At 34.1% G+C, this 27,286-nt stretch overlaps 2 protein-coding genes across 4 annotated transcripts; one reads left to right on the top strand and one right to left on the bottom strand.

The window, feature by feature from the left end:
- Window positions 1-3,170: 3,170 nt before the first annotated feature.
- On the top strand, window positions 3,171-12,092 carry LOC126832304 (ribosome biogenesis protein WDR12). The gene is made up of 12 exons (XM_050563049.1): window positions 3,171-3,275; window positions 4,435-4,520; window positions 4,890-4,993; window positions 5,151-5,257; window positions 5,955-6,070; window positions 6,924-7,084; window positions 8,163-8,208; window positions 8,428-8,513; window positions 9,067-9,207; window positions 10,270-10,375; window positions 10,866-10,998; window positions 11,909-12,092. The coding sequence occupies exons 1-12, from the start codon at window positions 3,223-3,225 to the stop codon at window positions 12,054-12,056; spliced, it is 1,287 nt and encodes a 428-aa protein (XP_050419006.1). The 5' UTR covers window positions 3,171-3,222; the 3' UTR covers window positions 12,057-12,092.
- Window positions 12,093-12,506: 414 nt separating this feature from the next.
- Window positions 12,507-25,954, bottom strand: LOC126832306 (male-specific lethal 1 homolog). Of its 3 annotated transcripts, none has more exons than XM_050563052.2 (8): window positions 25,394-25,954; window positions 20,290-20,423; window positions 19,009-19,331; window positions 18,522-18,583; window positions 17,851-17,918; window positions 17,096-17,226; window positions 16,654-16,726; window positions 12,507-15,871 (listed from the first exon to the last, which is right to left on the bottom strand). In XM_050563052.2, exons 1-8 carry the CDS (start codon window positions 25,790-25,792, stop codon window positions 15,793-15,795), a joined length of 1,269 nt encoding a protein of 422 aa, XP_050419009.1. In that variant the 5' UTR covers window positions 25,793-25,954; the 3' UTR covers window positions 12,507-15,792. The 3 variants fall into 3 exon arrangements, with proteins under 3 accessions (XP_050419009.1, XP_050419010.1, XP_055959311.1); XM_050563053.1 differs by lacking the exon at window positions 25,394-25,954 and adding an exon at window positions 24,144-24,583; XM_056103336.1 differs by lacking the exon at window positions 25,394-25,954 and adding an exon at window positions 21,975-22,049.
- Between the last annotated feature and the right edge of the window lie 1,332 nt (window positions 25,955-27,286).

Genomic DNA, 27,286 nt, shown 5'->3' with positions numbered 1-27,286 from the left:
TTGTAAGAAGATGTTCCTGTTTAGAACGGAGTGGACGTCCGGGAAAGTATGGTAATAACAGATCTGCTAGATAGGAAGGTCCAGTTCCATGTAAACACTATACGCAAGGCACAAGAGCTTAAAAGCTATTCTTGATTTAATTGGCAGCCAATGTAGTTCTTTGAGTGTGGGTGTGATGTGTGAGTTCCTGTTTAATCGACTGATGATTCGAGCTGCAGTATTTTGAATGGTTTGGAGTTTTGATATCAGTTTGTGGGGTATTCCAGATAACAAGCTATTACAGTATTCGACGAGTGATCGAACCAGAGTATGAGATGCGTCCTTCGATATTAGATGACGAATGTTTCTGATAGAGCGGAGGTGGAAAAAACAGGTTTTACAGATATAATTAATCTGAACTTCCATGGAGAGTTCTGAATCGATGTAAACACCCAGATTTTTAACTTTGTTGGCTGGTTTAATTTCTGAGTCAGCTATTTTCAAAGTTGATCTATCAGATTTTGATAATGAGTGTCTTGATCCAATCATGATAGCTTCAGTTTTGTCATCGTTTAATTTCAACATATTGGTGGACATCCAGCCTTTTAAAGATTGGGTGCAATTTGATGTACGTTGAAATGACTGGTCAAAGTCACAAGGATAAAAACTATCAATAATCTGAGTGTCATGTAATGATGTAATAGGCTGTGTTGGCTGATGATATGAGATACACTAGTTGTTTGGAGAATAAACAGAACATGTCCGAGCACCGAGCCTTAGGGAACTTCCCAGTTTAATTCAACTGCATCCGAAAAAGCATCTGCAATGACAGATGATTGACTTCGATTATTTAAGTATGATGCAAACCATTTTAGACAAGGTCCTTGAATACCGTGATGGGTCTCGAGAGTTTTCAACTTATGGTCATGGTCAATCGTATCAAAGGCTGCAGATAAATCCAGTAACACCAGGGAACCCACTTTACCGCAATCACAGCGCAGCGAATATCATTAACTACTCAAAGTAATGCTGTTTCCGTACTATGATTTTTTCTTTATGCAGTTTGAAATTTATCAAACAGATAATTAGAGGATAAATGTTCTCGAAGCCTAAGGTAAACAGCCTTCTCCAATGTTTTTGAGAGAAAGGGAAGATTTGATATCGGCCGAAAGTTTTTAAGTATATTCGAATCTGAATTGTCTTTCTTCAGCAGTGGTCGAACAACTGCTTGTTTGAAGATGTCAGGAAAGATTCCACTTTTTATACCAGTATTTATTTTTGTTGTGATAACTGGAAGAAGAATATCTAAATGTTGTATAACTATATGAGTTGGAATAGGATCGTTAATACAAGTTGTGGGCTTGGAAGAAAGGATTATTTCAGAGATTTCCTTTTCAATGAAGACTGAATTCAAGAAGCGGTTCACCACTAAAAGTAGGGGTATTATCCAGGGTGGCTGAAGAAGAGATTTGTAGATCCGACCGAATCTTATCGATCTTCTAATGTTTTAGAATTTTCAGATGCTGGTAGCTTAGTGTTGTATTTCTTGCCAATCCAGGAGTGCATGAATCTGTGAAGTTTTTGCCGATCGTTACTACATTCGTCAAATTTCAGCAAGCAATAATCACGTTTAAATGTAATTTTTATTGACTTTATGGTCAGTCTAGAATCGAAGATGAGTGTTTTGGTTTACATTTCCTGCCAAGATTTGGTGAATATTGATGATTTTGCGGCGGAAGGATCGGGAACTTAGAAGTAAACAGATATCTACTATTAAAATAACGTCATTGGCCATTGGTATCAACCGCCGGCCTAGTAAAAAAATCGAAACTGTTGTCATCCAGGGGAGGATTAGGCAATTCGTCTAAAAAAAACCTTTTCTGCTGAACATTATATTTGGGGGGGGGGGGGGTATTGGACCGGCCATGGAGCGATGATGATCATGTTGTATGTGGCCGGTGGTTTTAACGGGCCGCCACGCTATCACTGGAGTCTGGAATGGGCTGGTATAATAGACTTTCTGGGCCGGGTGTGCTGGGTGTGGGCCGGAATTCGGAATCCTGCAATGGGGATTCCGAATTTCATCCGAAAATTTCATCGGATTCATCCGACACTGTCGCCCGCAAATTTACCAATTATTAAGTCACCTGCACCCTGTTCGTGGGGATACGCCAGAAACGTCTGCCGATGGTTCGTAACTCCCCCCCCCCCCCCAAATAAAAAAAAAAAAAAAAAAATTAATTTTAAGGCCTCAGCAAAATTTGATGATAGCTGGTCTGCTGGTTGAATATGAGTGCTACTTTAGTACTTATTCAATATTCCTAACTGGTTAATAAAATGGTCAAAATTTTCTCAACTAGTCCCATTTTTTAACCAGTTAAATTCTCTTGACTCTTGACGATACAATGATAATACGTAAATTAATAATATGACGATATGATAATTTTACAGGTTGGTGGTTGTAAATTACTTGCAGGTCGGGGTTCTGACCTAAATTAATCGATTTATGAGATATATTATTTGACAGAGATTATAATCAGATATGCCACCACATCGCATATTTGGGGTTCATTTTTCAAAATTTTCCAGGGGGAGAGCCCCCGGACCCCCCCCCCCCCGTTCCCTGTCCCGATCCGCGCCTGTTGTCATCTCCCACCCCGTCATCCCCTTCAATATGTTTATCGGATGTGACATATGGGACTCTTTGAGATTATACAGATTAAGACTATCGGAATGCCCTCAAAATATTATATAATATGCCAAGTTAGAAGTGGTATGGATTTACTTTCAAGTCAATGCAAGTGGAGGCAGACCAACATTAAATTTCACCATCTCGGTACCCTAGTTCGTCTATTTATAGCAATTCTCTCTCTGTCTCCTTTCTCCCCTTTTGGCTTTTGCATGCCCATTTTGGTTGATTTCTTGGTCTGGAATGGACGAAGAGGGTTTGAATTAACAACAGTTATGTTTTTAGTATGCTTCTTCAAGTTTGTGTATCTCAAAATTTTGGTCGTCAACCTCATACAAATTTTAGTGCAAAGACATGACCATTTGTTCCTCTGTCTGTAGTGAAAAGCTTTCAGCATAACGAAAATTTGGGGAAAAGTTGGACGTGGGCAAAGAGGCCTGAATTAACATTGAAGTCAATGGGGAAATTAATGGTGGTCTGCATCCAAATGAATGACAACATATTGTATTATCTCCCTTAGATAAGTTCTCTTCAATTAAAGATAAATAACAATCATGGATGAAAACACACCACACGTGCAAGCTAAATTTTTCACCAAACAAACTCAGTAAGTAAACAACAAAAATATAGTAATAGAATTATTTTTTTTAAAGAATAATCTGACGATAACCGATTGATATAATCGTATAACAAGAGAAATTAAACAAATGAGTATCAGATCTTTGACCGTAATTGGCATGAATTATCATTATAATTTATAATAATTTAATGATCGGCATGTTCGCCCCCGCCCCCCGCCTTGGCCTGCAACATGTACACAGTGGCGGCGGCGCCGGGAGGGGGGGGGGGCAATCTGGTCTGCCCTCTGTTTGCCCCCCCAATAATTTTAGAAAATAAAAAAAAGTATTTGCGATACGTTTTGGTAATCAATGCCTTCTACGGTGAATAAATCCCACATCCCCACTCAGTCATAAACTTGCATGTTGTAGAGCATTTCCAACAGTCTATTTTTCAAAATATTCTTGGCGAGGTCCCCAATGGACTCGCTACTTTGGTGCTCACAAGGGGAACTCGTTGAGGTTCACAAGTCTGTTCGTTTGATCGACATTTTGTTCTCTAGTCGGATAAACTAGTGATCAGGCGACAAACAGTATCTGGGCAGATCTATTTATCTCGACGATCGGTGCCTGACAGAATACTGTAAGACAGCATTTCCGGCAGTCTTTTTTTCAAAATTTTCTGGGGGAGGACTCCCTACTTTGACGCTCGTGAGTGGACTTCGTTGTGATTCGCAAGTACGTTCGTTTGACACTTTACCTCATCGATCAGAGTCTGAAATACTGCCAGGTTGCATTTCTGGCAACCTGTTTTTCAAAATTTTCTGGGGGAGGCCCCCTACCCCTAGTTCAAGCTCGTGCGTTTGCCCCCTTAACCTTGGACTTTGCCCCATCACCGACGGCTGGCGCCGCCACTGCATGTACATGTAGACCTACTCATCCTAGGGGCATCAACTGAAGTGTTATTTCGTTGACATTATAGATTTACCAGAATAAATAGAAAGTATTGCTTCAGCTTTATTTTCATATACTATATTTAATGCCCAAAAAATTGTCATATGATTGACATAGTCAAGTTATGAAACTTCACAAAGATGTGAATAGACTGCATTGGAAGATTTGTTTCATCAGACTCCCTTGTCATTAAAACATATTTAGCCTTAGAAAAACTAAACTGTATGATTCAATATGGGTATTTGTGTTTTTCAGATATTCTGTTCCTGATACTCCATTTTCTGTTCCTGTAACAGTTGGTGTTGAAGAATTATCCTCTCTTATAAATGGACTTTTAAAAGGTTTTCATGATTGTATTTTTTTTTTGAATTAAAAGAATCCTTAACGTTTGCCTACAAAATATAAATAAAACACAACAAATATAATTGAGTTATTTTGAGGAAAAGCACCTTATTGTGTATAAATAATGGCCAGGCTGATATTATAATATCAGTGTTACTATTGTGGAGTCAACTGAACCTATGTACCCGGTAATTGCTATAGTTTAAGCATGTATTATAAAGGTCCTTGGTTTAAGCTTAGAAAACAAATGAAAAATAATATTTTTGATCAGAAATGATGAGAATTATTTAGAAACAGGAATAGAGTTTCATTATTTAATTTTAAATCTAGTCCCGATTTCTTGATATTTGTTTTTTTAATTTTTACAGGTGATGAAATTGAAGATGAATCTGTTAAGTTTGATTTTTTGATAAATGAAGAATTTTTGAGAGTAGCATTAAATGAATACCTGGAACAAAGAAATATCTCTACTGTAAGTAATTAGTTGTTGTATGTTCAAAGGCCTGTTATTTTGAGACTTTACATTTGATTAGTGAAATTGTCCCCACAGTTCATAAATTTAACATGTAGCAAATATAATATTCAATTGAATATAGTATGAATGATCTACTTTTGTTTTTTTCTTTTAGGAAAATGTTTTAGAAATAGAATATATAGAGCATCATCCAGCTCCAAAACCTGATAATTCACTTCTACATGATGACTGGGTCAGCTGTTTACAAGGTTATAGTCAATAGTGAGTTTTACTTATATGTTACATGCTTTCTACACTTTCTTCAATTTAATTGGAATTTATACACAATTTCAATTTTATATTTTTAAAAAAGAAAGATTAAACACCTACTGGACTGGAGACTTCCATTAGTTATTTACTTTAAAACATATTTTGATCTTCTGCTCAATGATTGAAACTATTAGAAATGCATTAGGTAAGATTAAGATAAAGGTGTGGTCGTTCTTACTATACTAGTACTGATAAAGGTCTGGTCGTTCTTACTATACTAGTACTAATTCAAACTAGATAATGAAAAATTAATATACTGAATATTGCAGTCAAACTACTCGTTTCAGACTTTGAAGTTTTCACAATATAGTCTTGATGGTCAAGTACCATTGTTACAATAATAAACAAAGTCTTGATTATCCATTTTTTGAAATAAAATTATTATGTGGCGATCCTGTTTCAATCCATTGAAAATTGTGACCATCTAGAGAGTCTAATTATATACAATGTTATTTATATAACATTTGAGATCAAATGGAAGACCTTAAATAGGCAGATTTAGCTCTTGCATACTACATCTTTAATTTAACTCAATGAAATAAACTACCGGTAATAAGTTACATGTGGTTTGAGAATAGAATTAGAGATGCCATCTTGGACAAAGGTTCTTCAACAACAGCTCTATTTAATATGTGTATATTTATTTCAGTGTTTTATCTGGTTGTTATGACAATACAATACGACTATGGAAGACGGATGGGACTGAGTTAATGACAATACCTGCTCATACTGGACCTGTAAAAGCTGTAAAATGGATAACACAAGGTATATAAACAGATGTAACTCCTATTGTATTTGAAGGACTATCAGGATATACCATTTCCAGTTCCCACTCATTGCCTCTCATAACATCAAATAATATTGCAAGACGCCATCAAGACTTCAATTTGCTAATAACAAAAACTCTGTAGGTCTCCATTCCGGTTTTTAGTTTGATCTTATGATATGGGGTTTTCAGTCCAACTGTTCTGCTCTGACGGGCATACAGTGGGCTATGTGCTATGAGGGAAATTTTGCCAAGACAGTGGTGCTACGGCCTACTCGAATTCCAACTGTCAAGGCTCAATGGATCATTTACGTGCACGGCAATGTGTACATGGGACTTTGTTTTGTTTTTTTATCCCATCCGAACGTCCTGCGTCACTGACAGATGGAATCAATACCATAAAATCCTTATGAACTTTCTCTGCCAACACCGGGAGCAAACTCCAGGCTAGCCAACCAGCGTCTTACCCACTTAGCCACCGTGGCTTTCTCGATCTTATGAGAAGTATAGTCATTTTCTAAATTGATGGGTTTTCAAGGTTTTCCACATTCCTGCCACAGTGCAATCGAAAAATGAAATGAATGTTAAAAATACTGCATGTTAGTCCCAATTGATTTAATAATATTTAAATATTAGTTAATTTCATTATAGATATACATGTTAATACATTCTATTTATATAAATTTACTTAAATTGAATTAATATTATTGGATAATTTCTAAAGGAGATAAAAACAAACCAAATTGACATTGAAGAACAGATACCAAAATATGAGTTTGAAAAGCGTTGAAAAACTATATGAATTAAATTTGTAAATTTTTGTGATCATGGAACTCTTATTCATATTTAAAGATGAAGAAGACACATCACCATTATTTATCAGTGGATCACATGACCAGACAATCCATATATGGCAATGGAACCAAGAAAAGAAAGAAGTAGATTGTATGGTGACCTGTAGAGGTCATACAGAAAGTGTTGATTGTCTTGCAATAAACAATGAAAATCAAAGGGTAAGTGTGTGACTAATATGTAAATCTTGAATTATTTCCATTCAATGTTAGCAAAGGTTATTGGTTATCTTATAAACTATATTGTAGGAACTTCAACATGCTCGTTGTTATTGTACAGAAAAGCAACCCCATTTCTCTATATGATTTCTTCTAAAACTGGCATAAACCAGCAAAAGTGTGCAATAACATTGAAAATGTCTGGTTATTGCACGGTTAAGCTCCACCCAATCTACTAGAGGGAAAGCAATCTGCTTATTGAGCAAAAACAACAAAGGATAATTCCCCGTCCTTGTTACAAATGCTATTTGTTGTATAGTTTTTATACGCCCACATGGAAATGTCGTTGTATATTGCCATCGCCCACATCCATCCATCCATCTTCCACAATTTCTTGTGAACACTCTACAGACACATTTATCATCTGATTGTTTTAAAATTGATATATGTTGTCTACATTAGTGAGACGCTCTAAGGACAAAAATCAACATCCAATCTGCATGAAATTTATATGCATCCTTTAAATTAGTGAAACGTAGAACTCTATTGAATTACAGCAATTTCCGTTAATTACGTCTAGAGTTATGGCCCTTGTTTGACTTTGTTGAACCCTGTGAACACTCTAACGACAAAATTATCATCTGATCTGTATGAATTTTTTATTCATTATTTAAATTAGTGAAATGAAGAAGCCTATTGAATTTCAGAAATTTCTTCTAATTACGTCTAGAGTTATTTTGTTGAACATTGTGAATGCTCAAACGACAAGTCATCATCCGATCTGTATGAATTTTATATGAATTGTTTAAAATTAGTAAAACGAAAAAGGCTGTTGAATTTTAACAATATTTGTATATTATTTCCAGAATTCAGGCCCTTGTTTCCCTCAAAGGACGAAAATTATAGTCTGATCTGTATGAAATTGTTTTGTAAATGCCTCCCATTACCTACAAAAGATTAAATATGCAACAACCCTTGTTGACCGCTCATATGATATTTACCTGCTGTGGGCGTATGTTTTTATGCCTGGCAACCTATCTTAATTATTTTATTGTGTTAAATGCTATTTATTTTATTGTAGTTTTGTAGTGGTTCATGGGATAAAATGTTAAAGATCTGGTCAACAGGTAATATATCCATTTATCAGTATTTGACCAGTAATTGGGGTACCTACCGACAATTAGATATTTGTGGAAGTTGTTCTGTGACAGAAAATTTCAACAGTTGGTCAGTAGTCTGTCATTTGATGTCATGTACATGATATTCTTCTTGTTAAGAAATATTTTCTTGCAAGCATACTCATTTTGCTTACATTCCAAATATACAAAAATAATTTTCTGTTCCAGCTTCTGCTTCTGAACAAGATGAACAAGAAGACAGTACATCAACACAGAAAAAACGGAAGAAAACAGATCAAATTATTCCAACTAGGGTACATTATTACTTTGTTCTCTAGAGTTTTCAATAAGGAAGACAATGTGTAGCATAAGGTCTGTCATTGAGTTAACTGGCATGGTTTCGATTCCCTGGTTGTACGTGACAAAGAGTAGGGTTGCATGTCCAACCTTGTGGGTTTTCTTCAGGTCCTCCCTTTCCTCCCACTGCTAAAGACCCCTACGTGCTAGCGAATTATTGAAATAAAATTGAACCATGTGTTAGTCCCGAAATGTGTCGAGTGGACATTAAACCCTCTCTCTTATGAGAAGTATAGTCATTTTCTAAATTGATCGGTTTTCAAGGTGTTTCTTAATTAGGTACTTTTATCAGTCTTCATTAGCATATCTCTCTCTCTCTCTCTCTCTCTTGTACACCCAAAACAAATGTACATAACTACAGAACAACTTTTTTCATATTAATCTCTAGCTTTGATATCTAAAAGCACCCTGCCATTAAAACAAAACAAAAATAATAAGAAATATTGCTAAAGAAATAATTTTGTGTTGTGGGTTTGGATTTAGTGTATGCATGTAGATTATATTTACTAGGTACCTATCGTTACAATGTCTGGTCATAAAGAAGCTATATCATCAGTAAAATGGTTAAATTTAACAGATGTATGTACAGCATCCTGGGATAATACACTACGTATCTGGGATGTTAACAGAGCTCTAGAAAAATCACAATTGGTATGTTATTATTTACAGAATTGTAGAAATAAATAGGGAGTAGAGATTTGTTAAAGATTATGTGTTTTTATATGTCTATATCTACAACTCGGAAGTAGAGGATCAAACAGTATTTAACAAATATACTCATTTATTAGAGAATATGGACGATGTACACAGAATTTAAACCTTGTTATATTTTCTAAACCTGGGTAATAGAATCTGAATATCAAAGCAGAAAAAGCAAACAGATCTGCAATTGCATGGGGAACGTTAAATAGAATACTGTGAGCAAAAATGAATACCATGTGCAATTAAACACATTTGAGAAATTGGGTGGTTCAGCTAATAATTTAATCATCATTTATGATTAAATGGGACATTCTTTTTGAACAATCATCGGTAAATTGAACGCTCATGATCAAAATAAAACAGTAAGCTTTGAATTGGACAGAAATACAAATTAGATTATCACAAATTGAAGGGCTATCCCACTAGTTTACATTCAAATTTATGAAATCTTGTAAATACAAACTTCTGGACATAATTGTTTATGGAAGAACTCTATTGAATTTCAAAATGTTTACATCAGTGCTCTTCCATTTTATCTTGCAACCAATCTTGGTCATTTGTTATTATCTCCCCCTCTTGCATATACTTAGGGGATATCCGATTGAACACTAAATTGAATTCTCTTAATCCCCAAAATTTTGAAAATTGAATGAAAAGGGGGTATTTTTGACTACAACGCATGCGCCGCCTACATAAGAAAATATTTCAACCAAACATGACAGCTGAAACATATTGGTTGTGTTTAATTACGTCACGATTCTACTCACACCACCTCTGTTGTCGAAACTGAATTTCGTGCCACTTGATTGCAATTCTGGCAATTTGGGACGTTCTGGACTGACAACCGTGCATCTCCATAAACACCAGCCAGCACTGTTTGTTGAGAACTGAGTGTATTTTATTGGTCTGTGTCAGTTGTTATTTAGTAAAGCCTGACAAGATTTTCTTATAGCCTATTTTAAACATTAATTATTGGTAAATGTATAAACTATAAACCTGTTTATATTTCAGCAAGGACCAAAAGCTTTTTTTGATATATCATATTCACCTTCAAATGGAATGGTTATAGCAGGTGGTTCAGACAGACACATACGACTTTATGATCCACGATCAACAGGTAATTTAATATATTATACTACACTAAGTACAAATGTCATGGTGAAGCCAGTTCTGTTAGCTACACAGAAATAAATTATCCTCACAGAATGGCCTATGGACAAGCCTGGATATAAGGTACCAGTTACAGACATTGTCAGACACAAATTATCACACAATATTTCTATTATAAAAAATATGTTGTGTGTTGATTTGTGTCTGACAATATCTTTAAGGGTGCTTTATGTCCAGGCTTGCCTATGGAGGTTACAATTTAAGAAAGCAAGATTGACCAAATACGAAGCTAACAAAGTGTGGTCTAAGTGATTAAGTGACAGAAGTCAACAAAAAGATATTTACTATTTGAATAAGACACCGTCTAATGAAAACTGAAATGCATGAAAAGTTAGATTTTTAATTTTAATTTTGAATTAGATTCTTTTTAATTTCTTAAGAGAAAATAAATTACATTTTACTTTTAATTGAACTACTATCTTATCTTTTGTTTAAAGATGGTGCAGTTGTTAAATGTGCATTCACATCTCATAAATTATGGATAGTAGGTGTGGCCTGGTCGTCAACCAATGATAATCATTTTATATCTGGATCACATGATGGTATTGTTAAATTATGGGATAGAAGAAGGTAGGACAGTTAACCTGTAATAACAGTGTTTATAAATGTATTTTACTGATTTATTAGAGAGTAAAATGAAATGCTGTTTAACGTCCTACTTTACTGCACCGACTGGGATAATGAAGATGGGCTTACACCATACAGTGTGCTATGTGGGAAATTTTGCCTGGACAGCGGCCCTACATCCTATTCTTAATTTCAAATTCCATCTGTTAAGGGATCTTCTATGTGCATGATTGTGTATACACAGGACCTTGTTTTTTTTTTTGTACCATCCAAATGACTAGACAACTGTCCTTGTCAGACCCTCTGTCTTGCAACACTGACAAGTGGGAACCGTGTTGGAAAATCCCAATGAACTCTAGGCTAGCAAGTTAGCATCTTACTTACTGAGCCACTACAGCTCCCAGAGAGTGAAACATATTTAATACATTGTAATATATAGTCTCGTGGGCATTATGTAGTCAACATCAAGTTAAGATAATATATCGTAAACTGGTGTTAGATCCCTATCTATTGGGATGGTATGGCAGTGTGTTTGATTAATTTTTTTGTAAATAGTTGAGAGCCAACCTGAGATAATTGTACAAATAGTGGGCGGAGACTCTGTTGTAATGTTGTCCAGGCAGTAATTTCCACCCATAGCACAGTGTATGCCATGTCTTTAGCCTGGTTGGTGCAAAAACTTAAGATGTTAAACCTTATTTTTTTTTTTTTTGTAAATAGTTCTCAAATTATTTTTATGTTTTATTGATAACCTCCTGCAATATATATATTTCTCTTTATAATGATTTACATTATTATTTATTTTGTTCATCAACGGCCTTCTGACCTAATTTACTTTGTAAATAGAGTCGTTATTATAAAGCAAAATGTTTTCCCACTCAGATTATAAATCACTATTTTATCTATTTTTCAGCCCCAAAGCTCCGCTTTATGATATGACTGGTCATGAAGATAAAATACTAGCAGTTGATTGGTCAATACCAGATTTAATGATGTCATCAGGAGCAGATAATAATATAAAGATATACAGTTATTCACATCATAAAAACATTTCATCTTAAAGTTTTAATATTTCAATAAAAACCATAGAAAATCAATGTTTTATCCGATTTCTTTCTAGACAGACGATCCATCAACTGGAAAATACATTCTGTCACAGAAAATAAACTTAATACCAAAATACTTCAAGGGAAATGTTCAAATGCTGCAGATAATTTCAGTTGTTCAACATAATGGGGCAAAATAGCAAAGTTTGTAATACTGTGATATTATAAAATCAATTTGAACCCTTTTAGTGCTCCTTCATAATAATGGTTGGAAAAGTTGAATAGAAATCCATCGTAATTGCCCAAGTGTAATTCTGACATTGGACTAATGTTTGGACATTTCCAGAGTGGTATCTATCTGTCATAGTGCACCAGCTATTCTTAACATTCAAATTAAATATTTGTCTGACTTTAATACATGCTGTTAAAAGATGGCATCCATTGTTGAATAATAAACAAATACAGTGAAGTATAACATTTTAATTTGGACAATGGACAAACTTGACAGTTTATATACAATAACAATAACATACATTATCACTCATAGATTGTATAATAATCAGTTTATTACATAATTCAATTATATACAAATATAACCACTATAAACTAACCTAATTATATACAAAAATAATCAACATAAACCAACCTATCGCCTTAAAGCAGAACACCGATTGCCATTTGTTTAGATTTTATCTAACATGTACAACCTGAAATACAAATAATTTCAATACAATCTATGAATGGCATTTAACCATTGATTCTAGCAAAGAAAGAAGTAAGGCTTATCATCCCCCTTCTCTGCCCCAACTGGGTTTAAAAAAAAGACAGACTTATAGGAGAAAATTTCAGTCAATGAGAGAAGGTGTCAGTCAATGAGAGAAAGTATTTATAAATAAAGAGTTTCATGTGCTATTTGATTCAATGAGTTTATTATTGTTTATTCAGTCATGTGTTTACAGAATAAGAACAGCAACTATTATAACACGAGCACATGATTTTGTTGATAAACACAGATAGTTACCCTGATCGTGTCCTACAAATGATTTGTATTTCAGATTACGCATTCAGAATCTAATATGAGATGCAGCAGCTAGAGTTCTCCTTTAAATAGATATGATAGAATACTGTCACAAAGGTCAAATGTTGAGAATACTAAAACAATGGTACAACCATTTAAACATTATAACATAAATAGAAATGAAACCTCATCATAACTTTGATTTGTTTCTTTTGTAATAAAGAAATAATTTGAACTTAACCATTAATATACATGATTGAGTTTTGTATTCAAAGCTTGATATATGTCAAAATGATGTATTAGTACATACAGGAGGACTGAACAACACACAACAAGCAAACAAACACACACTATCTTTCTTATGTACAGTATATACATTTAAATACAAAATATACAAATGGTAGCAACCAATATTAATTATATAGAACCCTACTGGTTACTCAGCTCACACATCATATATCATGTTCTCAGAAGATTAGCAGTAGTTAATAAGGATGACTTTTCAACAGAAAACTATGTACAGCTAACCCTAATCACGATAATATAACGCAACGTGATTTGTAAAAAGAGGGCAAGTAGTTGACAATGATCAACATCTTTATAAGCACTAAAATATGTTTAACATATAGAGTTCAAACTTCTGTAATTTGAAAATGCAAAACATTTTAACCATCATACAATGGCCGTTCCCATGTACAATTGTTGAAGTGTCAGAAACCATTGTAGGTATGTAATGTTTCACCAATTGTACCAGAAGATTGTGTATGAAGATTAGAATGCTGTACAGTTTAAAATTAAGTTTGAAAATAAAACATTTTTCAGTCAAAATCCAACTTCAAAACATACAAATAATCATTATTGTAATACATCCAGCATACAGTCATTAGTCTATATGAGCATTATTTAATAAGCTACTTATATACAAATTTAACATAACTGAAAGAATTCATATTTAAAGAGGCATTAGAACTTTCAACAAGAGAATAAATATTTTTAATATATTTTAAATAACTCTAATTATTGGCAATTCAAAAACTAGTCTATATGGATTAAATCATTATTCACAAGTATCCATAGGCTATTAATGCATACAAAATCTTCAAACATCTTCATCTCTCGGATAAACAGGCAGATTAATCTTCAAATTTGAAAGAAATCTAATTTGAACTCCGACCATATGACCATATAACCCATATGACAATATAACGGTGTAGTGACTACACGTCAAATCAATTTTATTTTTTTTAACAACCCACAAAGATCACCAAAGTTCAAAGTTATAATGCCCCTTTAACATAAAGTGAAAAAAGTTGACATCTAAATCATACTACTCAACAGTGTCAACACCAATATATCAGAACTGAAACATTTTATATTTATTTTACACAATCTATCTGATATATACAAAATAGTATTATAAATGAACTGAACCTTCATTATGGTCTGGTTTCTGATGAAAAAGAATTTTAAAATTTTGGAACCACTACAAAAATGATATTATAAAAATATTTGATTGTTTTTTGGACATTGTTTTAATGAATTATTAAAATAAGGACCTACATTTACAATATTTTTTAATCCTTATACACATGAAACTGATAATTTGGAGTGATATTTTCAATATTTAATAACTAATACTCTATAATCATGGAACATGAGATAAGGTTACGTGTATTATTGTAACTACTACCGGTCACAACAAATAACACTGTTAGTTTAGTTTATTCAGCTGTCTTATGACCTAACACAATAGCAGAAAAATTTGAGAAAACTAGGGGGCAACAAACCATTTACTCAAATTTAAGTCATTTCTTGTTAGTGCTCATCGAAAAATATATTTTATATCAACAAAGTAAAAAAATTTTTTTAAAGATATTCTATTTTAGTTATTGGTCGACCTTGAGTAATTGTTAAAGTTGTTCCAGATCATTGATCTAGCCATGTATTTATTCATTATGCCGAACTTACATTGTATGGTCCCATTAGTCCAACGTGAAGATGAGTAATTGAAACTAAATATTGCTAAATATATTTCTATAAATTTAATACTAGATATAAACTAAAAATTTTATCACTCAACAAAACTATAAATAAATCACTATCTTATGATAGTCGCCATTATAAAGAAACTAAATGTCTTGGATTTGGGTCACGGTAAAGTATTATATTGGGTTAATCTGATCTGTTATTTTATTAGTGATGGGGTAAGTTGTATTCGATTACATTTTGTGTTCAAAAGATTCATTAATAGTCTGCTTGTTTGCTAATTTTAGTTAATTTTTTGTCCTACTTTGTCAACAGTGGAACAGAACATCGGTTATATTTCATACCAATTTAATACATTATATCCAAAGAAATGAACAATTTTATTTTTGACTCAAATTACAGAGGTCTAGACATTTTAAATTTTAATGAACCTATGATCATGTAAAATCTTTAAACACGAGGCATTATTTCGAACACACCTAACCACTTCAGATAATAGTTGTATGGATTGTCTCACCTGTCAAAATATGTAATATTTATGTACATTTATTGTCATATTTTGTCAACTATTCATACCATACACTCTGAAAGAGATTTGGTGTGTTCACTAAATGCCTTATGATGATGAATTGTGGTAAGTAATGACTACTTGTGATTATGCGTGTGATGAATGAGGAACAATGTTGATGAGTATATATGATAAATAATAAGATAAATAACAGTTTAATATAGTACAGATCACTTATATCACTTTCTACGAGATCTTGATGCCGTATGACGTTTATTTACCAGAGTTTTATCACATTCCCATGGTAAATCAAAATCTCTGAAAAATATTGAAAAAACATAATATTTAAAATTAAATTCGCTATAAAGCAAGTAAATGTACTATCCAAGAATGTTTTTGTTTGTTTTCCCAAATTTTGTTCGGATTGTGATCTTCGTTCCTTTATAATTATATTGTTCAACCAGTGCCAACCATACTGTATACTACCATGTCTCAGATAATGACACAAATCAACTCTAGCATGTTCCACACTGCCCAAACAGTTGCCAGCCTTGCCCCAAACGATACAAATATTGGATTATTGTGATCCCCACCTTGGGATAATGTTCCTTGTGCACAATCACCAATCATTTCTTCCCTGTTCTGGGTAGAGTTGGTAACTTAACTATTAAGTAAGTACAGTAGGACTGCACAACACACAAAACTAAACCAACAGGACAAGATAAACTACACAGACATTGCAAGAAATAAACAGATATCAAATAAGTAGTCATGGTTAAGGCAAGCAATTTTCAGTTATATGAGAATATTACACAGCTATCAATTCAAACTATACCTTTGTACTTTCTATAATTCAGTTCTTACAAATATAAATCAAATTACTATGTGTAATATCCCAAAAGCTGTCATGACCACAGTGTAATATAAGTATAAATTACTATGTTGTAATATCCCAAAAGCTGTCATGACCACAGTGTAATATAAGTATAAATTACTATGTGTAATATCCCAAAAGCTGTCATGACCACAGTGTAATATAAGTATAAATTACTGTGTGTAATATTTTGAAAGATAAAAGTTGTCATGTATAAATTACTTACTGTTGAGTAAGACCAGGTAAGGGATGACCAAATGCTATAACAGGTAGTTTATCTCTAACTTCTATATGTGTTACTGTAAAATATAAAACATATATTCTTCCTTATTTGTACTAAGTAGATTATATAAAATCAAATTTTCTTATGTTCATTATTGTTTTGTCTTTATTTGTGTATAAGAGTTTCACTGTCTATATCATACTATATGACAGTGCTATTATAATATGAACTTACTTTCTCAATCAGTCCTGTTAAACCCCAATTTATTTCATTTCTCAATCAGATCTCATAGAACATAAAACCACATGTCTATATCATATACACCCAAGACAAACGGAAACATTGAACTGTACTAAATGATCTTTACAAATGACTAATCTTATATAATCATTATGCATAATTTGTGAATGAAAATTATTTAATTTGAGTAGAAAGCTATACTAACTGTCATCTAATATAGGTAAAAATGTATCAATATCTTGTGATGGTTCTATATTATGATCTGTAGAAGATGAATTCTCTCGAACACGTAATTTCATCGCTGCTTTCTGTTCTCTCATTCTCTGCATATCCCATCTAAAATATACACAAATTCCACTAATAATAAACTTATAACTTGACTTATAATAATACACCTGTACTTATTAATCTGATGATTTAAATAGAAATGATGTTACTAAAGACCACAACGGTTTAATTCTACATACTGGCTGTATATGAGTACAACTGTGAATGGTTATAAATAATATAACTGTGTATGGTTATAAATGATATATTACTGGCTGTTTATGGTTATAACTGTGTATGGTTATAACTGTGTATGGTTATAAATGATATATTACTGGCTGTGTATGGTTATATTTAACTGTGTAATACACTGTGTATGGTTATAAATGATATATTACTGGTTGTGTATGGGTTATAAATGTGTAATACACTGTGTATGGTTATAAATGATATATTACTGGATGTGTATGGTTATAAATGTGTAATACACTGTATATGGTTATAAATGATATATTACTGGATGTGTATGGTTATAAATGTGTAATACACTGTATATGGTTATAAATGATATATTACTGGCTGTGTCTGGTTATAAATGTGTAATACACTGTATATGGTTATAAATGATATATCACTTATTACTGGCTGTGTATAGTTATAAATGATATATTATCGACTAAGTAACATATTTACCTCTTTCTACGTTTTTCTTCTAATTCAGGTTTCTGATGTCTTTTAATAATTGTATCATCTTCAAGATTCTGAAAATACACAGATTAATTATAATGTTATAATTTTCAATTATTATAACTATAGTTTTATCTTAAGATGACTCTTCCACTGATGTTGGGAAACTAGGTCTTTTCAGAACAGATATTATGATCGTTAGGACACCCCACTTATAACGGACGTTGAAGCAAGGAAGCAATATATATTTATTTACTTGTTACTGTTGTATAATCTTTTAGTTTATGTCTACATGTGTATTAACTTTTCTTGAAGGTTTTGTGATCATTAATACTCAACTCTATAGTACGTCAGAAAAGACAATGGATTCCTAACTATCTGACTTAGCCTGATGTATGAAGTAAACTGTTTGTACCTATAAACAAGAGAGAGAGAGAGAGAGAAATGGGGTTTAACATCCACTCGACACAAACTAGGTCATTTCGGGACTAACACATGGTTCAATTTTATTTCAATCATTCGCTTGCGCGTAGGGGTCTTTAGCAGTGACAGGAAACCGGAGCCAGTTGACTCAATGACAGACCATATGATACAGCGCGCTCGTGCTAACCATTCAGCCATCCAACCCCTCTAGGAACGAACAAATTTATATATATCTGTACTGAATTAATATTTACCTCTGTTCCTTCCATTTGCCATAAGTTGGTATATTTTATTATTCTCCAGTTAGGTACTTCAACTGGACAAAAAGAAAAATTGATGAGATAATTAAAACATATTTAACACTCATGGTCTTCATATTATATTTGAAGAAATGGGTTAATAATAATAAAATGAAATGAAATGAAAAGAGGGTTACCTTCCTACTGTTCTGTTCCGACTGAGCTAATGAAGATGGGCATATTCGCCATACTCTAATATTGAATTCCAACTGCCAAGAGATCTTTTATGTGCACATGTGCACAACGCCAATGTGTACATGGGACCACAGTTTTTTCCCACCCGAATGACTAGACAACTGTCCTTGTCAGGTCCTCCGTCCTGCACCACTGACAAGGGGAAATCACATCGGAAAATCACGATTAACCCTATCGGCCAAAACCGGGATCGAACCCGCGACCTCCAGACTTATAATCAACTTATAATGCAATAAATACTACTTACTCTCTCTCTGGGACTGGACACCGGATTGGATTTTAGAAGCATCAAGAATCTCCACATTACGAGAGCGAAGTTGAGACTCCACTACATGATATATAGTGTCTGTATTTAAGAAAGAATTATCGTCTTCAATCAGTTGGTTATGTAACTGTTTGTATTTACTAACTGGTGTATCAGTGTTCTCTGTTTCCATAGCAACATGACTTGTATAGTTGTGTTTTTTGGGTTTATCTGTTTTAGCTCTGGATGGTATACTGGGTGTTTTCGTCATTCGTCGTGCTGGATGTTTACTTGGTGTGGGAGAGCCAAGACAAGATGTGGATTTTCTGCAAAAATGATTTTACTAATTCATTAAAACTGTCATAGTAAAAGAAAGGAAATGAAATTAAATGGGGTTTAATATCCTACTTTCCTGCACCGACTGGGCTGATATTGTAAATAGTAAATACATTTCTGTTAATATACAATCCAAGTACCTATATAGATGGAATAAAACTGTACAACTGAATTAGCCTGCTATGTAGTATGGTGTCATAAATTCAAATTGAATACTCAAAGTTTAACCTAAAAAGACTTTGGAAAATAAAATTTTAAGTCAATATCAGGTCATAATTCAGTAAAAAAATTAGTGGAATCTCACTAAATGCAAACTTGATTTGTTACTCTGTTATTTACAGCAGTGTAGGCCTATCAAACTTTAAAATTAAATAAAAGAAATACAACGACAGAGAAATCCTATAGTCGCTTCAATTTTATCAGTATGATACACGAAAACTTACAATTTAAATTAATGTTAAATATAATGGGAGGTAACTCCAATTTTAATCAAAATTGGGAACAGAAACTATTTGGTTTCTAAATAATCCAGTGAAGTGAGAAATAACTCTGTAAGTATTTCTAGGGTTTTTTTTCATTTGAAAGGCACTTGATAAATAAATTGATTATTCTGAGCATATTTACAAGATTGTTCAAATTTATCTAGGGCAATAACTCTAGCAGTAATTAATGGAAATTCTTGAAAATCAATAGGATTCTTCATCTTATTATCATAATAAACAACGTATATTAATTTAAAATGAAGCAGAGAATTAATTTAAGACTCTAGGAATTTTCAAAGTGATCAACGACCATAACAGTAATTTTCTGAAATCATTCAAAATCAATAAGCTGCTTCTTCTTCTAATTTAAAGTCAATCGGATGATAACTTTATCCGCTAGAGCTTCCACAAGCAATTATGATTTCAGACGCTTGACATGAGCCTATAAAAAGGGTTTATTTTTTACCTTTTGAGAGCTTTATCAACAGATTTAGTGGGAGTGACATCGTGAGTTTCCTTGGCAACAGATGCTTCCTGGAACTCTTCTTTCTGTTTGAGTAGAGACATTCTTCGTTCCATTCGTTCTAACCGACATTCTAGCTATAAACATGAACATTGAATATATATTAACACGGACTCAATCAGAATGGTCTGACAGTATCTCATAAAACATGTGCTTAATTTTCAAAATGGTAATAGAGAGAGAGAGAAATGGGGTTTAACGTCCACTCACCACAAACTAGGTCATTTTGAGACTAACGTAATGGTTCAATTTTATTTCAATAATTCGCTTGTGCGTAGGGATCTTTAGCAGTGGGGGGGGGGGGTGACCGGAGGACCCGGAGAAAACCCACGAGGTTGGACAGGCGACCCTATTCCTTATCACGTACAACCAGGGATTCGAAACCACACCAGTTGACTCAATGAGAGACCTTATGTTACAGTGCGCACGAGCTAACCATTCGGCCATCCACACCCCCAAAATAGTAATATGCGATACTACAATAACTAATACTGTGTTCTCATAATTCTGTGCGTCAGGGTCAAATATAAATTACATGTATAAAACATATTCTATCACAAATAAAATATTCAAGTATTTTCACATACATGAGCTGAAAATCAAATAAAATATAAAATAGTTAACATCTACATTTCAGCACAAACCAGACTAACGAAGACAAGCATATGAAGGAAGTTTTGCCTAGACAGTGACGTTCCGTCTACTCTTTATCAAATTCCAACTGCTAAGACGGAAAAATCAAAAAGAATATGTAACGTTTGAACATTAACTACTGATTTTTTAGTTTTTGTTGGACATCAGGAATTTTAATCTATCCAACCAACAGAATTATAATCTAAATATTTCAAAAATATGTTTCATGCCATTGTATGACAAACTGGGGCATCACAGTCAAGGAATCAGAGTACATGTAGATACCAGAAGCTGTTTACCACTCACATTACCTATAATGTCACATACATTATTCTACAGGTACTATTATAACTTATCTCAGACTATCTATACCAAGAGAAGACCAAAATATGTGTTCATTGATGAGAATATATACTGAAACTTTTATAACATTTTAACAGACCATTTCAAATCCAACATTTTTCATGACAAACTCTAGCCTTAATCTTTGAGTGGCATTTAGCAATTGGGAAACACATTAACAGAATTCAATTTTTATGGGAACCAATCACTGGTTATATTCTAAAAGCAAGTTTCAACAAGTATCCTAAAAACACAACGTTTCGACAATTATCCTCTTATCAATTACTTGTTGAAGCGTTTTGCTTTTAGAATAAAACCAGTGATTGTTTCCTACAAAAATTGTGTTGTGTTAAACTCTAGCCATATTGTCAAAACTGAAGTTAAGTCAATATACACGGACAGTTGACCAAACAACTGTAAAATTTAATTTTTGAAAGTTCAACCATTTACTGTCACATCTTATGTCATTTCTTTACAAATTATTAGCTTTCCTACTTATGAACAAGTTGTCATCGACTTTTCAACGATGCTCAAAACAAGTGTGCTCCTTAGACATATTAAGTTTGAAAAGGGGTTTAAAAATATAAATCCTTAAATAAAGAAGCCATTTAGACATATCTATTAGTAATCCAGTTACGTAAATAATTAATTACGTGACAGCATTTAACACCACTACTATGATATAACACTGATTAGTCAACAACAACAGCTATATAGAGTCAGGTTGGTCAACATTGCTGAGGCCTAGTTAATAAACATCACTCAAATGGTTGTTATGACAATACAAGCTTATAAACACAGGCTTAAATTAGCTCAATGATGTATTTAATTCAAGTGATATGTGAGTATAGTATTTATAACCTGACCTTATAGTTATAAACTACCATCAGATGTTAAAGATGCACCAACCTTATTGCAATTCAAGAGTTTATTAAAACCATACCTGTTTAAAGAATACTATAAGATATAAACCATAATGTCATTAGACTTTTTGTAGCGCTATGAGCAAATGCTAAGTGTATGGAATTTAGTGCATTAAAAGTGCACTATTATTACTTATTACCTACACAGTGCATTAATCTAGTGACATGTCATGAGTGTTGTTGTCCTCCCTAAAAACAATTTGATCTGTAGATGTCACAATGACCCTAACTCCAGAAGGCCAAAATATGTGGACAGTGTGGCCCTGGCAGAATTTATCTATATGCAACCATATTTGACCCAGATAGTAATGAATGGGTCCAGGATACAGAGTTTTGGCTGTATATGCAATTTATTTGAAACAGAAGAAATGAAAAGAAGTCACCTTTAATGTTGGAATCCTAATTGAGAGTATTTTTACAGTGATGATAATATGGAACTAGTTAAAATATGTCTAAAACTACCCTGTGGTTTCCAGCTAGCTTCGTCAAGTTGCGATCATGAACAGTTAATTTTGGTGACAAACAAGCTGTCTATAAAGAAAAGACGAGAAAGCAAGCGCCTAACGGCAACAGACACCCCATATGTTAAAAATCTGATTCAAGAAGCAAACAGTGGAGAATACATAGCCAGATACAATAAACATTATATTTTGGCAGTTCTCCTCCAAATTATTTGCAAGGGAATTAAACTTTAAAATACGAAATGAAATGGGGTTTAACGCCCTACTGTTTTGCTCCGACTGGGCTAAAGAAGACAGGCATACGCCATACAGTGTGCTATGAGGGAAATTTTACCCAGACACCAGCACTGCGACGTACTCTTATATAGAATTCCAACCACCAAGGGATCATTTACAGGCAAGCCAATGTGTACACAAGACCTCAGTTTTCCATCCCATCCGAATGACTAGACAGCTGTCCTTGTCTGGCCCTCCATCCTGCACCACTGACAAGGGGAAACCACGCCGGAAAATCCAGATGAACTTTCTCTACCAACACCAAGATTGAACCTGCAACCTCTAGGCTAGCGAACCAGCGTCTTACTTGCTTAGCCACGTGGCTCCCAAATTTTAAATTTATTAACCACCTCATGTAATATTTTATGTGATTATTATAAATTTTATGAGACATCAAATAGAACAGGATGTGATATCTACTGTCTGAACTGTCGTAAATTTTAAACAGATTTCTTTGATTATGAACAAACTACTTAATTATGTGAATAAAATTTAGTTGACTGACAATCAATTGTTTCAAAATTAATCACCAGTGTAATTGCCCTGAGTTAACATTTTCGTTGCTAAAACAATCGAAAGGATCGCGCTTTGTTTTGATGGCAAAACACATGATCGTTAAAATTTGTCAACCTTCAACATCATACGATGGTTTCGTTCATCATTTGACTTGTGAAATGTTTTGATGAACTCTGTCAAAAATCATTTAATTGTACAATGGATTTTATTTAACCGGAGGTAATTTCAAACATACGGGCAAGTTTATAATAACCGTAATTAAGTAATTTATTCATAATCGAAGAAATCGATTAGGACAGTTCAGACAGTAATACTCAAACCACTTTTAACCAGTGTCAACTAGAAATAATTAAATAAAGTCTAGACACCCCTCTGTGCGGAAATATTGTGTTAGTCTATTGACTATTTGTATTCACTGTACATATCTCCCAACAAATAAAACCAATATCTTTGCCTCAGCCAGACTGCAGACGAACTAAAATTCGCATAAAACGAAAACATAGTTCTCTATCAGACGGCTCCGTGCCTTCAAATAAATAAGCCAACTACTGCGGCGTCCTACTAGACATCCATGCAGTTAAACCATAAACCATTTAGGGGATAATAGAGTCGCACGAAATGTCGATGATCAAGCAAAAATTCTCACCTTATCGACATTTTTACTTCCCATATTCCACCTTGATGGATGAAATAAGTGACCTATAAATTTCATCATAGTTTACGCAAATGTTCCCCCATTTATTCACACGCACACACATACACGAAAAGCGTACTCAACCCAGGTTGCTTTCAAACACGAGTCAAACAACGTTATTAGCCCATTTCATTTCGGCCATGACGCGTGTTTGTACACAAAGGCCAGTCTGCACATATCCCAGTGTCACATGATCGGTCATGTGATCTTATATCCGTCATAAATATTAGTATTTACCGACCAAAACACTTCAGCGTTGGATGCTCGCAATCAATAGTCTGTTTTTTAATTAGAATATTTTGGAAAACATACGAATCACGAACGTAAAATAACTAGATACCGGAACTTCAATTAATCTGCCGGTAACTACACTGTCCTTGACTGATGACCATGATGACCTTGGCTTTATTTTCCTTCATAATTTGACCCTTGAAGTTGAAGTCGGCGAGATGCAGCGCACCGGTCAGAAAATATAGGCAACTCGCGCCGCGGTATCTGTAAAGTGTAAAGTGTAAGCCTTTTACCTAACGCTTCAATAAGGATTCGATAATGCGATTACGTCAAACGCGCACCTGCATTCTGAATTAACGCGCTTTGGAATGCGGGGGCGTTTTCATTATTCTATTTCTAGTCCTACTTCTGACAGCTTGCATTGGCCTTCTGCTGCCTAGCCCCCACCAGCTGTAGGTGAATTCCGGTGTTTATAACTGATTTCCGGTGAATTCCGGTGATTATTATAGTCTACCCGCAGCCTAAAAAAGGGACTGTCAATACCAGGAAAGTTAAATCAACAGTAGAAATATGAACAAGAACGGCACGCCGTACGACTCAGTACGAGTTAGAATAATATCCAAAATAAAAAAGTGTTCCCTCCTTAAAAATGGGGCATTTCTTCCTATCATTCTGAGTGAAAGTAGGCGATCCTTCCGATGTCACAGTCAACATGTAAAGGGCATAATCTTCTATCCCTTACCTACCTGTTTCTAAAAAAAATAAACAATGAAATATACCGACAGCGCATTTTATCAAGATACTTCTTTTGCATTATAATCTGACTAAAATCTTTTGTAGCAGACAACCGGTGTCCGCCATTTTGAACTCGCGCACAATAACAATAATATTCAAAAAATTAATGGGTGGGACGAAGAAACAAAATTGAAATAATAGATTAAAAGTTTTTCGTCAGTGTTATAAAAGCTTACCGCCTGCTTCTCGGTTTTTAAATCTTTGACTTCTTTATCTTTTTTGGCCAACAAGTCGCCTTGATGTTGGATTAATTCGACGTGAAGCAGAAGAAGATTTTTCAAATCTTTACATTCTTGGTTCCCAGCGTCTCCGCTGTTGTTGATTTTATCCGCCATTTTCGTGGCAGGAATAACATCTAGAACGGTGCCATTAGGCAAAACACGATTTTCAATATCCTTAAGACTTAGTTCAGTTTCTTTCTGTCTGGCGAGCTTAAGACTTTCTTGCATGGCAAGAGCCAAGTCTGAATCGAAGTCCCCATTTTTGTAATGTACAGGTTTTGTCAAGCGACGCCTTTGTAAATATTGTCTTCCTTCTGTTCTGTTTCTCCCGTCCCCAATGTATTCCGATTTCATACCTGCACTTTCTCAAAATGATACAAATTCTCTATGAATAAATGTCAACAAAAATAAATAAGGGAGTTGTCACAAGACTATTAAATCGAATTCATGCACTAATGTAAACAATGGAGATTTCAAACTGCACGATCAACTGGCTTCCGATCTGCTATCCCACCGAAGTTAGTTAGATATTCGCAATTGAATATTCGTGTTTGCAGTTGACTACGTTTGTCTGGTTGCTGGTCTATATGACAGAGTTTGATAGCAGGCCCGTGTTACCGGGGTTGTTCTAGATACCAGGCACGTCATAAGTGCCGGGTAAAAAGGCATGGGCTGACCGGGCTGCAGCCAGGGGCCTCCAAATTAGTCCCAAAAAAGAATTTGTACTATAAATATATGTGTCAGTTATTGTGTTGTATACTATATGTGTTCTCCAAATAAATATATATATATATATCTACCATGCTGACTGACATACAATTTGCATAAAATAATTTTGTGAGTGACCAGAATATGTCCCCTTTTTACTGTTGATGCAAAAGCCCTGGTGTCATTTTCAGCCAGGTGCACCATTCAAGCTTATTTCGACCCTGTTCGCCATGAACACTTCACTAACAATAGAAAATATCACACTTTTCAATATATCAATATACATGTATAGTGATGTAAGTAATGCCACGGGCACAGGGATGAGAATATATATATAATATTTATTGTCATGTCACACAATGGATATCAAGAGTTTAAAATTTTCTTAACAGCTTGGAGTCGAATAATTCCCGGTAAACAATATGCAAACAATGTCTAAAAAGACCAATATGCATTCCACAGACACAGTGAGCTTGTCAAATTAGAAATGTCTGGGGGCGGTTTCTGTCTTAAAGGGAAAAAATATTGTCATTGTCGACAATCTGATTAAAATGCAGATCTGTATTTCGTTTCGTTTTTTTCATACATTCGATGGCCTCTACTACATGCAGATCTGACCAGTTGTGGTGCGAGGTCGCGTCAGGGGTCGGTCACACGAGCGGATTTTGACCCTATGACGTCAAGACATTTGATTAACCGATCAGCGTTGATATTTCTAGTAGGATACCCACAGTTCGGTACATCGCACGCCAAGAACTCGCTGCAAAAAATCGTTTCCTTGGCTTACCCCTCACATCAACTAGAACGCGGGTTACATAACAAGTCTTCGAGACCCTAGTAAAACGAAATTTTGAACTATAAAAAACAAACGAAACGAAATAGGATCTGTGTTGTGATCAGATTACATTGTCGCTTTACTTGTTTACTTCGCTACTAAAATAGCTCGATTTCAAATGAATTTCATATGAAGTGAATCGGTTCGGTAGTCGCTGATAAAAACCCGTTTTGTACCAAGGAAGCACACAATTCTTAAATGACACTGAAAATTACATCCCCAAGTCGAAACGAGTTAAAATGCCCGGACTACTACCTGTATATTGAAGCTCCTACCCGCAAAAAAATTTTATACGCCCACATTTT

The sequence above is a fragment of the Patella vulgata genome, chromosome 9 (genome assembly GCF_932274485.2).
Source record: "Patella vulgata chromosome 9, xgPatVulg1.2, whole genome shotgun sequence".
NCBI classification, from domain to species: Eukaryota; Metazoa; Mollusca; class Gastropoda; family Patellidae; genus Patella; species Patella vulgata.
Note: the sequence above shows the minus strand (reverse complement) of the source record. Positions and strands in the feature narration are given on the sequence as shown.